This window comes from Branchiostoma lanceolatum, chromosome 10, assembly GCF_035083965.1.
Source record: "Branchiostoma lanceolatum isolate klBraLanc5 chromosome 10, klBraLanc5.hap2, whole genome shotgun sequence".
Classification (NCBI taxonomy): Eukaryota; Metazoa; Chordata; class Leptocardii; order Amphioxiformes; family Branchiostomatidae; genus Branchiostoma; species Branchiostoma lanceolatum.
The window spans coordinates 8,474,275-8,489,553 of NC_089731.1; the positions used below are offsets into that span (position 1 = coordinate 8,474,275).

General features: G+C 39.6%; 3 protein-coding genes across 8 annotated transcripts in view; 2 read left to right on the top strand and 1 right to left on the bottom strand.

The window, feature by feature from the left end:
- Positions 1 to 211: 211 nt before the first annotated feature.
- LOC136443598 (zinc finger protein 420-like) lies at positions 212 to 3,950 on the top strand. The gene is made up of 2 exons (XM_066440904.1): positions 212 to 342; positions 946 to 3,950. The coding sequence occupies exon 2, from the start codon at positions 951 to 953 to the stop codon at positions 3,441 to 3,443; it is 2,493 nt and encodes an 830-aa protein (XP_066297001.1). The 5' UTR covers positions 212 to 342; positions 946 to 950; the 3' UTR covers positions 3,444 to 3,950.
- Positions 3,951 to 5,944: 1,994 nt separating this feature from the next.
- On the top strand, positions 5,945 to 11,831 carry LOC136443603 (solute carrier family 35 member B1-like). Its single transcript, XM_066440913.1, has 7 exons — positions 5,945 to 6,273; positions 7,399 to 7,496; positions 7,921 to 8,051; positions 8,203 to 8,391; positions 8,855 to 8,981; positions 9,281 to 9,387; positions 9,727 to 11,831. The coding sequence occupies exons 1-7, from the start codon at positions 5,996 to 5,998 to the stop codon at positions 9,937 to 9,939; spliced, it is 1,143 nt and encodes a 380-aa protein (XP_066297010.1). The 5' UTR covers positions 5,945 to 5,995; the 3' UTR covers positions 9,940 to 11,831.
- Positions 11,832 to 12,238: 407 nt separating this feature from the next.
- The window catches only part of LOC136443594 (uncharacterized), a 60,168-nt gene continuing 57,127 nt past the window's right edge, over positions 12,239 to 15,279 (bottom strand). For all 6 annotated transcript variants that reach the window (XM_066440884.1, XM_066440883.1, XM_066440889.1 and 3 more), the window contains 3 exons: positions 14,993 to 15,128; positions 14,482 to 14,592; positions 12,239 to 14,089 (listed from right to left, as the gene is read on the bottom strand). In XM_066440884.1, the coding sequence (XP_066296981.1) occupies positions 13,865 to 14,089; positions 14,482 to 14,592; positions 14,993 to 15,128 (472 nt within the window). In that variant the 3' untranslated portion in view covers positions 12,239 to 13,864. The remainder of the gene's footprint in view (positions 14,090 to 14,481; positions 14,593 to 14,992; positions 15,129 to 15,279) is intronic.

Here is a 15,279-nt window from a genome sequence, read left to right on the forward strand (position 1 = left end):
GTTAATATTGTGCATGGACGTGTAAATCACCTCGACAAGCACAACAGACCGGAGTTCCCTAAACACAGACATAACGTACTCTACTACATAACACTCTACTCTACCCCACAGAGTTGATAATCTTAAACATTATTTTGTACAAACCTTTCATACGTCCGACTGAGTGATCCGACACTGTATCGGTAATCAGAACATTTTTAGAACCTTTGACCTTTGTATAGTTGGTTTGACCCCGACTCAGGTCCACCATATTTTTACAATCGGTCGATTCTGTTTCCTGCGATTTTTACGGGAGCTTAGTGCAATCTCACAGTACTACAAGGAGAAATTGTGCTTCATTGGGTACGTTTTAAAGTTCAGTAAATATAGGCATCGTATTTGGCGCGTTGTAGCTTTGATATTTTTCGTCCATTCACTGAAATTATGCGTGTGCACGTCCTTTTGCGTTGATATGCAAAATATTTGTCACTTTTGTACACCAACAAAAATTATACTAGTAGCAAGGACCTATGATATAATGCAAATAGCAAGAGGGAGAAACTATGTTGCACAAACATGTGTGCAAATATTGTCGAAATGAAGAGAGCATGCTTAGATGAATAATATTGTTTGTATATTAAGAAAGTCTTTGTGCAACCAAAAACAAAAACTTGTGATAGATTAAATCAATGTCCTATCTATACTATGTACGTCCTTGATAAACTGAATTAAATTATTTATAAAATGAACTATAGATTATCAAGGTATCAAGGTAACAATAAATATTATGTTTAAATTTGGCATTTCCGTCAATGTTCTTGTGAATTAAAGTCTTCCCAGTTATCCAAGTATCCAGTTCCCAGTGTAGTTTATGTCCATTTTCACCCCCTCCATTAATATTATTCTTTGTAGATATATCTATCATTACTGTTTTAAGTCACCTGTACCTATTCATTGTCGTTTCAGTCAAGATGGAAGAGCACAATAAAACCCACTGGAGCAATGTAGAGTACCAGTCACTGAACAGTCACTGTGAGGACAGCTATGAGTATATAGGACCCAACTCTAATCAGTTTTGTGACATCATGGCTCACTTAATGGCAGCAACAACAGGGCCACTTGGAACTGGCGAACAGACGACTCATGATCAGGTCATCACTGAAACAGCAAATCAGAGTTTGACTGGATCACAGGCGACAGGTGGGAACATAACAACAGAGCAGTCGGGATCCACAGATTGTATAACATGCGCAGTGACACAACCAGCCGAGCAGCCAGATCCCGCGGACATCGTACAGGGAAAGTCCACAGACCGAGTCAGCAGTGATGGGGAGGAGGTCTACCAAACAGAAAGCCCTGATTCTGAAAGTCATGAATCATCTACGTTAACAGCCTCCCAGATGACACTGCAACCAGGCCCATCAAAGCCAGACGAAACAGATAAAGATTCAGACACAGACTTAGCAAAATACTCCATACCCTATGGAGGGAACCGACTTTACATTTGTGATCTGTGTAGTCTCATGTTTATCATTGAGTCAGACCTCGCCTGTCACATGAAGACACACCCAGATAAACGTCCAGTAGTAAAGCAGCCGTACAAGCGCAGACCTTGCAAATTAAAGTATGCCAGAATAGATGAACACCCTAAGAGTCAGAAACAGTTTATTTGTACCGAGTGTGGCTTCAGCACTAATCACAGATTCAAGCTGACAGCACATACCAAGACCCATGCTGTTCAGAAGCCATATAAATGTGACCTGTGCAATTATTCTTCAGTCAAGGAAAAGACGATGGATAGACATATGCTACAACACTCGCAAAAAGGCCCCTTCAGGTGCCGTGTCTGTTCATTCACTGCAGCTGACAAAGCAGACATGGAGAAACACATGTCGACCCACACAGAGCTGTCAGGCAAGCCATACAAGTGCTTCCTGTGCCCTTACTCTGCAGTTAAAAAGAAGACTTTGGAGAAGCACCACCGGATGAAACACGCCCAGGAAAAGCCTACAGTTGCAGAAGCTCCTGAAGCTACTATGTTGGGCAACTCTAGTGGTGAGGAGGCACCTGAAGTGGCTGAAGATACAGTGAGCGACGAGGAAGAACCAGAAGATCCTGCAGAACAGACTCTGAAAGCAGAAAGCTGTGAAAGCGTGAACGCTACTACACCAGACAAAAAGATCTTGGAGGAGACTGTGGTCACAAATTCCCAAGAAAGTCCCTCTGAAAGCAAGGATAGTGTTCCTACCATGTCAGACTCATCAAGTGAAGATGGATTCGGTGATGGGGATTCTGATTCTGATGAAGACTATATCCCTGATAGGTCTGAATTGAATGCAGCAGAACAGGGTCATCTTGATGAAGATACAGTCCAAGACATCCCTGACGAGACTTTAGAATGTGAGGAGTGTGACTTTGTGACAGACAGCAAGAAGAAGCTTGAAGCGCACAGCAGAAAACATGTGACAAACAGAAAGAAAAAGGGAAAAGCACAGAGCAGAAAAAGTAAAACATCTGGAAGAAAGTCATACAACTGTAAGGAGTGCGATTACTCTACAGTACACAAGTCTGATCTCCGACAACACATGTTCAGGCATAATGGGAAGTACCCCTATACCTGTAAGGTGTATGGGTACAAGACAGGAAAGAGGAATGCTATGGTAAAACATTCCAGGACACATACTGGAGAGAAGCCCTTTAAGTGTGATCTGTGTGACTTCTCCACAACCCAAAGTAATTCCTTAAAGGAGCACAAAATGAGACACAGTGGGGAGAAACCACACATGTGCGATGTGTGCGGCTTAAGGTTTTACACCAAGGCCAACCTTAACGCTCACATGAGGAAACATTCAGACAAGGAGACAGAAACCAGGTCAAAGTCGCATAAGTGTGACAAGTGTGAGTATGCCACGGCATACAAGACACACTTGGCATTACATGTATCACGCTACCACACTGGGGAGAAGCCCCACATGTGTGAGTATTGTGGGTACAGGACTGTGGACAGGTCCAATCTTGCCACACACAAGAAAATTCACACGGGAGATAGACCGTTCAAATGTGACCTCTGCGACTACAAGTCGACTCAAAAGAAGAAACTGCAACAGCACATGTCTAAACACACTGGTGAGAAACCGTACATGTGCACACAGTGTGACTTCAGGACTGTGTACAAGCCCAGCCTTCTGACACACATGCAAACGCACACCGGGGAGAAACCTTACAAGTGTGACTACTGCGACTATCGCGCGGCCAGGAAGAATAGCCTCAAGTCCCACATGGCTCAGCACACCGGCGAGAAACCTCATGTGTGTCCCGACTGTGGACACAGAACGGCTCATAGATGTAATCTGCTTTCTCATATGAGGAAAGTACATAAGAAGGACAAGCCAGTGGTTCAACCCGAGTTCCCTAACATGATGGCACTCCTGTTCCCTTCAGAGAGTGGAGCTGAAAAACTGTAGTGTATTATAGACATACTGTACTGTATAACCATACAGTACTGTATAACCATACTGTACTGTATTACCATACTGTAGTGTATCATACACATACTGTATAACCATACTGTAGTGTATCTTACACATACTGTATATCCATACTGTAGTGTATTATAGACATACTGTAAAATGATACTGTAGTGTATTATTCACAAACTGTATAGCTACATGTATACTATAGGGTATTATTCACATACCATATAACCATACTGTAGTGTATAATAGTACTGTCAGCCTCATTCAGTATAAACATACTGATTTTGTGGAGTGAATATGTTACGACTTGTAAGTCACCGAAATAATAACTAGACAAGGTATTGGTGATAGGCCTTTATAACACATATTGACTTTGTTCATAAACCGGTTTCAATTCCAACACTTGCCATGTTAACTATTGTAGCTCATTCATTAGCCAACCCAAGGCTCTTACAGTTTTCTACAGAAAAAAAAGGAAGATACATGGAGACTGTTCATGTTAGTCTTGTTTTTTCTACCTTGTATCAGTGTTGTGTATATGTTGGTCTGTAATTAGCCGCTGTTTTATCTATCAGCCTGATAACCATCTTCATCATGAGCAGGCATCAGGCCTAGGGTTTAATAAGCATCTGGAAGGAATTTATAGCATATCCTGAATTGTGCAAATTACTACATTTTTTTTAGGCATATGAGCATGAGAGTGAATGCTCGTAAATTACCTCTTTTCTCATTACAGTAAAACCTATTCTCAGTAACCACTCAATTAAGGGACTGGGGACAAATAGCTGCTTTGGGGAGTGGTTGCTTCTGGGCAAATATGGGCTGGTTGGCCGGATGATCTGTACTTGTACAGGCAAACCTGCACAAGTCGACCACCTGGCCATGATAACCGCCTCTTCTTGGCGCCAAAAATTTCCCCCATAGACGTAATGCACAAGCATTATGTTCATTGTACATAGGCTACCTACCTAGTCCCTACCTAACAGAGTAGCATAGAAATAGCACATTTTATTCACCTGCACTACACTTAAATAGACATAATCCATATACTCTATATAGACTTTGCAATTGATTCCAATGAAACAAAGTAAAAATTTAAGAAAAGAACTGTGGATTTCCATTATCTTGGGCAGGTAGGTAGCTAAGACAGAGATGTATGCTGTGAAATGCAACTTAAAAGTTATACAAATCAGGACTTGATTTGCATAATTGATTAAGAAATTCTGAGCCCTCAATATCTGGCGGAGGTATGAGGTCTCCGAACTCTTGTTTGGAAAGGCGGCCGACTGTGTGCAACGGAGATTAGCTTTATTGGCACAAGGTAAATTATACAATCACACCGGGGCGGACCATTTGGGGGTAGGGGTGGTAGCATTTAATTCGCCAATCCTTATTAGAGCCGAAAAGGCCAAATCTATGTTCCTCCGAATCTGGTCACAACATTTTTGTTAAAACCACACACAAAATAGTTTGCCACTCATTCAATAAGAAATGAATGTTTCCGTTGCCTACCATAAGAACACCTGTCACCAGGGGGGTCAAAGTACGAAGTTGCATGCGAACGTGAGAAGAGTTTTAAAAGTGGCCTGCACAGATTTGGTACTCATGCCAAGTGGTGACAAGGGTAACTGACCCTGTGTCTGAGGTAACTTTATATGCGTTCTTCAAGGCGCTGTGTCCACGTCGCGTAACTGCATGTTTTGGCAAAGAAACATCAGTTTCTCCAAGGACATATAAATGTCATTGGTTTCGTAACACGGTGTCTTAAGAATTAAAGTAGTTCAGGTCGACCTCTCCGCATCTTGTGTCGCTCCTTCGTCAGGTCAGTACTTGTCCCTTTATCACAACATTTCTTTATACTCTGCACTATTGAATCGCCTTTGTAAACCCTGCACTGGATGTGCTGTTCGCATTGATAGTGCTGTTGATGGCTCGGGGAGAGGGTCTTCTGGACTTTTTGAAGTGCATTGTTGTTGTTCTTTAAAAATGATAAAATCATCCCAATGAATTTGAACCAGTCTCTGTTCACGTATAGATTGTTTACTTCAGTACATGTGTAAACTCTAGGGATTTCAAAGTGCATTTATTCTATATTGGCGATACGGATTTATAAGGATTCTGACGGGGCAAAAATAATTGCGGATGCCACGAAACAGGGCCACGAAACGTGTCCCCAGAACCCGACAAATCTCGTGTCATTATCTTTCAACCAATCAGAGCACCTGTCGTGGCGCTCCGTTCACTCGGAACTCAGAGCACTTGTTATATTGGAAGAGTGCATTTGGGAATAGGGTCCCTAAGACAAACCTAGTGAAGTAAACTGAAGCGCAATACCTGTAAAGTTATTATTTCTTAAGTGTTCTTGCTGCAACATGTATTGTTTTATAACCAAGCCTGTTAAAGTATGTATTCTTTTCTTTTTATCTTTTCTGCAGTTAGACGTGTCTAGAAAGACCCTACTTTACGGTGAGATCGCCCAGATCATAAGGCACTTGTGCTGCATTTTAATTTATACAGCTGAGCGCTCGACAGCTGCGCAAATGAATTCAGTTCCCAGCAGCACTAGTAGCACCGGGAACGGGAAACAGAAACCCCTGGAGGGTATGACGTTACCGGATTCGAACCCGCAACCGATGGGCTCGACGACAAAGCAAGACGTGGAAGCCGGGGGTCAATCACAATCAGGCACGTCATCAGTACCGGCGGCGGGCGGCATGGAGGGACTCTGGAACCGGCTGAGTGAGAGAGCAAGGCTTCTTACCTGCTTCTTCGGCATCTTCGTGTGTTATTTCTACTACGGAATCGTTCAGGAGAAGATGTGAGTACGGCGGACACACTAAAATGATTGTCTTTGGTAAAGAAAGCGTCGTAAAATCATACACATAACGTTTATATGTGCTGGCTCGAAAGGGGGAGGGGGGCAAATCCGTAAACTCGCGATGTTGTGTGAACATACATTTGTATGGAAGTCATTTTTTTGATTTATCAAAATTATTGAAATTTACAGTGGTAAAGGGAAGCTAGGGTAGCCGTGGCGACAAGGAAGGTGCACAATAAGTTACCATAACGTAACATGACCTATTTACTTGCAGAACCTATTTACGTCCGGTTTGGACAGTCACTGTGCATTTTTTTTCTGGTCTATTTTCTTCAAGCATAGCGCTAGAAGGGAAAAGACTGAGTGGACGATAATGGGTTACCCTAGCACAATTCTTCATCATATACATCAGTATAAATACATGCTGGCACAGCGTTAAATAGGTGGAGAAAAACTTACAGATCATGCATTTTCTTTTTAGAAGAGCTGATATTTCTGCCCATGGGTTTAAAATTTGGCTCTGTCCGCACGGTTTTAAGATAAATACGTTTTGAATAAATTGGAAATTAATTGGTCATGTTACGTTACCTGATCCTCTGTATATTTTGTACAAGTGTACACCTTCCTTCGTTGCTACTGCTAGGGAAGGGGGTACCATTATATGAGCAACGTTATCTTCATACACACATGAATATTGTTTGACTCAAGCACCTAGAGCGACTATATAGAAAAATACTGGGTGAATACGAAATATAAAATTATAATGACAGTCAAACATCACCCATTTGGCTTAGATTGATAATATTTTTTTAAAGATCAAAACAAGTATAATTTACAATGCTGTGGGTGTGGGAAGATCATAGGCTTTGTATTTTCTGCAAGTTGTAATTCACACCCTTATTAAGCGTAGGCTTAACAAGTTTTTCTCATGTTAATGCCAAATCAAAAACACGCCAAGGTGTACCTGATCTGAATCCGACTGAATTGGAGCCGACTGTTTCAATACTATAGATTAACTGATAGATAACTACACAGTGTTACAATTGATAACACAGCCCATTATTTGGATATATAGATATGATTGAAGAACATTGTTTTGTGATGTTTTTCTTTATTTGTTTTCAGAACAAGAGGAACATATGGAGAAGATAATGAAAAGTTCAAATATGTCCAGTCTCTGGTGTTCCTACAGTGTATTGTCAATGCAGCCTTTGCAAAAATGAGTAAGTCACCAATCATTGTTGTTGTCTCTAATCTGCATTAGACTTCAATAATTTCCAAGCAGATGTTTTAACCGATACGTTACAGCTCAAGGATACATTTGTGCAATATTCTGTAGGCTTCTTCTTTTAGTTTGCTTAAAACACACTTCACTGCCAGTGGACTACCGGTAGCCCCCTGTTACAGTTATTGCACCACAGTGTGGCCCAGGGCTATGAAACGGAGATGGGCACCGCCCTATACATCAATAATGGTGTGGGAGGATTTTAACTTACAATTTGGTTGTAGATATAAACTGTTTTGTTGCTTTGCCGAGTATGATGTTCTGGTGTTTCAAGATACAGATACATGGACTTGTAATGACCTGAGGTTATTTTTGCTGTAAATAATTGTGTGTTTGATTCCAATGTTGTTGTTTTGTTGCAGTGTGTTACTTTGCAGCCCCTGGTGTCCAAGACACTACACCAAACTGGCTCTACGGAATATGCTCAACTACCTACATGGGAGCCATGCTGGCTAGTAATCAGGCACTACAACACGTAAACTACCCTACACAGGTAAGGGTCTTGTACAGGTCTAATAATTCCCTATATTATTGGATCAGCTATTGAAAAAAACAAACATTATTACATGATTTGCCTTTCATTTCAAGTATCATGATTTGATGTTGTCCTGTTTTAACACAGCTTTACCTTTGCTTCTCCATAGGTATTAGGGAAGTCATGTAAACCTATCCCAGTGCTGATCTTGGGCGTACTGCTCGCCAGGAAAAGATACCCCCTGCTCAAGTACCTGTTCGTGCTGCTAATTGTGGCAGGGGTGGCCATCTTTGTTTACAAGGACAACGTGCAGGCGAAGGCAGACGACCACATCTTTGGCTGGGGAGAAATTCTTTTGGTAAGACACCTTTGTTTTAAAACCATTGCGTTTATTTTTCAGGGAACTTGTTAACATATAAGGCTTGAAATACTGGGTGCAAGATGTGAGAATGAGGCACATAATTGTATGTTACTCAGTGGGATCAAAAGCAAATCTTTTCATTATTATATATATACTGAATATAATGTGCAACTTGCTTTCTTATGAAGCTACTTGTTAGAGCCTTGAATACATGTATATGTAGTTTCACTGTCTAACTCTGATGATTTCACCCAAATGAAGTGAAATATTATTTTTGACTTGTCTGTCAATGTGTGTTTCTGCAATTCCCATATATATGTGTACACAATGTAGTATTTGCAGTACATCAATGATCCTCAGTACTGCTGTTTTTGTCTGGGCACTGGAAGGGTTGCAAAAGCAGTATGGGTAAGGGGATGAAGTCTGCCATCTCTGATTGTTTTGTCTGCTTTCCGCACAGTTAGCATCCCTGACCATGGATGGTCTGACTGGGGTGGCCCAGGAGAAGATGAGAGGCCAACACCAGACCAACTCTCACCACATGATGTACAACATGAACTTCTGGTCTATTGGCATCCTAGCTGTCTGTAAGTTTTGTTTTTTCTGGTATCACTGCAAAACTATACATCATGACTAGCACATCATAAGATAATGCAGAAATTTAGAAAGTAGACCAATTAAATCCAGAATACCAGTATCTTCCCAAGTTCAAAGATACTATTGTCCTTAAAGCTGTCATAAATTTTTATACCCACATGGTTCTTGTGGACTAGCTAAAGGCTAGCTTAGCTTTCCCTTAATAACTGTTTCAATGAACTTCTGATTGTTCCTTGTTGATTCTGTCGTGTGTAAGAGTTTTGTTTGATTGGTTGTTTTGTTTCTATAGGCATTGGAGTGACAGGAGAGGTGTTCTCCTTCCTGAAGTTCCTGGAGAAGTACCCGTATGTCCTGGGGAACATGTTTGTCTTCTCCCTCACCAGTGCACTGGGTCAGGTAAGGAGACATTAGATATGGGCCCTCTAGTAGTTTCCTTTCAAACTGCAGGTGACAAGCATGTTAATCCTATCTACTAGAAAAGCATGCTGCCTCGCTGGTGGTCTACACTCTTTAGTAAGTGGATATATTCTTTTACACAACCAGTTATGTCTCTCACCTGCTTACATTTCGATGTCTATCAGACATCTTCCTCAGAGCTTCTGACTAGAGTACTGCTTCTCACTGCTAGCCGAAGTAGGTGTCACTTTTGCGATGAGAACACTATCCCAAACATGGCTAAGTATATTATGCTGTCGTCTTGTTACATCTGCTTTCTATTCTATCCTTTCTCTCCAGCTCTTCATCTTCGTGACGGTGACAAACTTCGGGCCGCTGACGTGCTCCATCATCACGACCACGCGGAAGTTCTTCACGATCCTCGCCTCCGTCATCATCTTCCAGAACCCGCTGCTTCCGCGCCAGTGGTTAGGCGTACTGCTCGTCTTCACAGGCCTGGCCGGGGACAGCTACTTCGGGAAAGTGAAGAAGGCCAAGGACAACCACAAGTGATTTAAAGGAGAATCTTAATCTCCAAGCAGATCTATCGGTGGCAAGGCAGTATCAAAAGGGTCAACCTGTACCAAAAGCCACAAGGAGGGGCAATGACACCATTTTTGAAAAAAAATGCTCCTCACTGTTTGATTGATGGCAGATCTCCGGTGGCTTTTGGTACAGGTTGGCCCTTTTGATACTGCCTTGCCACCGATAGTTCTGCCTGGAGATTAGGGAATCTACCACTTAACACTAATGTGGGAAAAGTATATTTTATCTCTGGCTACAAAATTTATGACAGTTGGAATCACCATGTTCATAGAGATTGATGTGTTATTTCAGGAAATTCTTGTGCAGTAAAGGGAGAATGTATCTCTAAATGACAGGGTAAACGATTTTACATTGAAAAAGTTTATATTTCAAGGTTGAAATATGAATATAACATTACAAAGGAATGTGGAAAAATGTAGAATCAACTGTGTAAGGCTTTCCTAAGAAGACATTTTTGGTGTGGGGATGGGGGACATTGTCTTTTTGCAAGAAATGCATTCTAAACATATTGTTACTAGCTTTTCTTGCCAATTTGAAGAGTAAAGGGTAGTTGTCTACTTAAAATCTTAACATTTTCATCCAACACTCTTTGTATTAGCATTAAAATTTAGTTTTGATGTAGAAAAAAATCAAATACTGACACAACTAACCTCAGCACAATGTCTTTAATGTATTTAACAAATTATTTCAATATGAGAAAAGGTAAGAAGAATGTAGGCTCTTTATTGGACTAGTATTTGACTGACATACATTTACAAAGTACTTTACTAAGAATATATTAGCTGAATCATTATGGTATCATTCTAATATTTGTTTGACAAGTTTACTCAAGAAAAGAAAGCCCCAAAAAGGAAACTTCTCTCTTTCCATTAACCTACTGGTATCTTTCTCTTTTAGGTTGATTGTGAGCCAAATTACAGAGATTACTGTATTCTAATATAATTTCTATAATTACACAAAGAACTATTTTGGAATAGTTGTGAAATGTTGTCTTTACTGTTTTCGATGAACTCAGTTTTCTCATGGTGCCAAACAAGTATGATGTACCAGACTGTTGAAGTCTGCTGTAGGATTTATTAACATATATATTTCCTATATCTAGTACTTGTTCAGAGAAGATCTATGGAGGCCACACCAGTTTGATTTGTTGGTACTTGGTAATGGTCGACTGGAATATCAACAAATAAGCATTGTGTGAACCTTAGCAAATAAGTTTTATGGAGTCAATATAGTCATATTTCAGCAATATTGCAGTATAATGGGTGACAAGGAGACAAAATCTGTGTGGCCTTTTGATTGTTCAATGTCAATTCAATCAAAATCAAGGGCAGTTCATGCAAAGTTGTACTAATTATTTGAAGACATAAAGACTTGTTTTAGTAAGTTTCTGCACAAATTGGTTTTGTCATCATTAGTAGCAATCATCTAGTTTGGCATAGATTTGTACAGTGCTTAGTATCTTAAGTAACACTCTGTCGTACATGTGTATCACTCTTGTACACCAATGCTATACACCAACAGAAATATGATTAATTCACACTTACATGTACCGGTACTACATTTTGTATAATCATTGAACAAGAGCATATTAAGTCTATTTACATTAAACAAATCGAAATCACTGACATCAAATTGAAATTGCTGTAAAAATGCATATCTCAGAGTTTTGTGTCTGTTTCAAGATTGCATGTTTAAAGGTATGGTTTCAGTTTATTATCTCTGCCTGTTTTGCATTGTTCATTTGATATCTATGTCAAGAAGAATGTCAACTTTGTGGAAGAGTTTTGTTTACAATGTACAAGAATGATTGTCAATGATGTTGATACAAGTTGTAAACAGAAGATTCCAAAATACAAACTGAAATTTGTGTTCGCTTTTTGTCAGTCTTGTTGGTGTATTACCGTATGCATGAATTACCATAGCCGTCACAACAGATCTATCACCTAGTATATTCCGCTAGTCTCCGGCTTGCCTTTTGTTGCAGTATAAAGTATAAAGTGGCTTAAGTAGAAATACGTTTTTGTCACATCTTTGTTTATGATGGCTGTGTTCCCACTCAGCAAAATCAACATGTATGCAAATCAATTGGCATCAAAGTTTTCAATTCAAATGGCTAACAATATGGCCGCGTTCACACCTGCTCTTTCATTCACACTCAAGTTTGCAGAACATAGTATTCATTTGCAACCTTGGGGTCGTTTACTGTTATACTTTTAAGGTTTCAAGATATTTCAGAGATATAACAGAAGAGAAACACAAATATAGCTTGGGTTACGATATCTTTATTTACCAGGTGATAACCCAGGTCCCTTTCGGTATGTTAAAACATATTTCACTCATATACAAGAAACTCAAATAACAATTCTGGGTATAGAAATAAATACTGACATGGAGAGTTTATATAAATACTGCATTTTGTCTGTACAATATATTGACAGGTAGAAAAGTACATAAATAGAAATTCCACAGGTGCAAAAATATACAGATCTGGAAAATCAAAACAATAAAAAATAACAATTTCCACATTTATCAATCATATAATTCTGGTTTACTGAAAAAACATTTACATCAATGTACCAGTCTGTTAGTATAATATTGAGATCTTTAGTTACATAGCATACAATAAAAAGTCACAGTTCATAATATATACATATACATTTGTTAGCCTCGTGTTAGAAAAAAGACATCCCATTTTCCTATAAAAATTACCTTAATTTTCTCAGTGTAAAAACATTCTAGAAATATCACCTGGATTTTGCATGGCCATCAAAACTTCTGGTCTGAAAAATAACCATCTATTGAGGCAGTACAGGAACTTTGATCATTTTGTTCTTTTGCATTGTAAGAAGTTTGTATAAGATGCATTTCCATGAAGGAGAGTACAAAATAGTATGTTAACATACAAACAGTTACATACCTACAGTAGACAATTCATTCAGATTGTCAATTGACTGCATTTGTATTCAGGAATATTGTTACCGGGTAAATTGTAGAAAACTGGAAAAGTTGAAAAATATGTCAAGTCATATCAATGTACAGTCAAAACTGCCCAAGAAGACCACAGGCGGTCACAATAGACAGGATTCTTAATTCTTGCGTCAATGGGAAAAATCATTCAGGTGGTACTTATGCAGAGATGGTCACTTTTACAGATTTGACTGTACATGTGGTTTCTTACTAAAGGCTGTATCTTAACAATTACTTTTTCAAAGATATAGCTACAGTCTTATTTTAACACATCATGAGAACTACTCCGTTAATATACTAAACAGCATTGGGTTGATGAAGTCATCACTGTATGGATCTAATATAATGCTATATTACCAGGACTGATTTTAAAAAGAGGTAAGGGAAAATACTGAACTGAGGGAAGACCTTCAATCATAGGTACACAGAAAGGCAACATTCAGTCATTTATAATGTATGGCATGGCACTTCATCTAATGCTCTTTTCAGGGTTATATGAAGTTACATTGAGCTGAGTAGCAGTGTTCTGCTTAAACTGGGCTAGTATGGAATTTTTCTGTAACAAAGTCCATTTAATCTTATACTTTGCTTGATACAAAGAGCACTAACACATACCAAATGCATACCTTGAGTTTGTTTTGTTTCCTGTATTTAGATATAAGCTATTGTTGTAAAACTGACTTCAGAAGAATGTTACGATGACACTCCTGACAAGCAAATAATATCAAAGGTACATTCACTAACTGGCAAAACTAAGCGTGTCATAACCACCCTAAAACTGAAGTGGCACCATCCATGCAATCTCTCCTTCTACACAAATATACATCACTGTGGACTGATGCACTTTAGTGCAAGGGTGGTTCAAGAGATGCAAGCTAACCAAACTAAGATACTATAAGCCATGGAAGCCCTTGGTTGAGTGACACTACTCTGGGATAGTTGGCATGTTGGTAGGACCCATGTTGGCAAGTTTGGATGTAGACGCTGCACGTTTGCGGACAGGGATGCGACTCTTAGTGGGGGAGGTTCTGTGCTTGAGGTGAAGGCACCAGCGGTTGAAGCAGTGCTGCAGCACCTGACGAGCCTTCTGCTGGTACATGTCCTGGCTCGTGTGCTTGTGAGACGCCCACTTGTGCCAGGCTTGGAACACCTGAGATAGGGAAAACACACCCATTTATACCCCTGAACTTAACACATACATTACTAGTGCTTCAGTCTATTCTCTCTACTGGGTATTGAAACGAAAACAGACATGCTGTGATGGACCCCACTCCCACTGTATTGTGCAGAACCTTTAAATGAAAGGAAGAACATTTTCACACAACAGCTCACAGTTAAAGATAAAAACCTAAACTCAAAAGGAAAACAAGGTATTTTTTCAAATATTAGGAATTTAGGGATTGATAAGTGCTCAAAAAGCACATGATATATTTAAGAAAGAGACATTCAAGAATGAAGTGGGCCTATCCAAGAACATTAGGAAATCAAATTGACATATAGTCAGTGTTTTGAACTGTCAGCAGGTTGTAACATGTAACTTGCCTGTGAGATTGTCTGCTTCTCCTCGTGAGCTGTGAAGTTCTTGATGGCTTTCCTCCTGCCCATTTCTTTCCTCCACGTGGTCCACACATGGTGGTACGTGTTGTGTGTGAACTGGAATAACAAAGCAAGACCAGGGTCAGTATCATTGCCTTCTATTCATTCTACAGATTACTTACTGAAGAGTAATTGAGGTATATTTTACATATTAGGAGTTTTTCGGTATACAGTCAAGGAGAAGATGCTTAGCTTTTTCATTACATGTATTAAAAAAAAGCTGTAATAAAAAGAAGATGGAAGTATAGAGACAAAGAAGAACTTACATGACGGTGAGCAACCATTGTTAGTGGAGCCTTCCAGTTTCCAGACAGAGATGGCAGAGGAGAGACAAGAAAATTCAGCACTTTCACAACAGGAATGCATTGTGAATGACATACATTTGTACCAACACATGTGATGGCAGAGAAATAGCTAACAGTTAGAGATAAGATGTTGTTTTGAGATGTTGCCTTACCAGCTGATCTGCAGTGTAGGCCATGTCCACAGATGACTTCCATGTTCCCCAGCTTTTCTGTTCTTTCCGCTTCTCACAAGACCTCAAGTGCTTACAGACAACAGCTTCTCTGTGCCATGCCCTCAGGTACACATTACTGAAACAAAACAAAACAATATACACATTTTAAACAAAAATATCTTCACTGCCTTGTCCAATCTTACCAAGCTTCTAAAGATTTTCAAGTTGTAACAATTACAAATAAGCTATTTCATTTTTATTCATTTCAACAATGAACAAAACACATT

Coding starts and splice junctions, on each gene's coding strand:
- LOC136443598 (XM_066440904.1), top strand. CDS start 951: ATGGAAGAGCACAATAAAACCCACTGGAGCAATGTAGAGTACCAGTCA.
- LOC136443603 (XM_066440913.1), top strand. CDS start 5,996: ATGAATTCAGTTCCCAGCAGCACTAGTAGCACCGGGAACGGGAAACAG. Junction 7,497..7,920: donor TGCAGCCTTTGCAAAAATGA/GTAAGTCACCAA, acceptor GTTTTGTTGCAG/TGTGTTACTTTGCAGCCCCT. Junction 9,388..9,726: donor TCACCAGTGCACTGGGTCAG/GTAAGGAGACAT, acceptor CTTTCTCTCCAG/CTCTTCATCTTCGTGACGGT.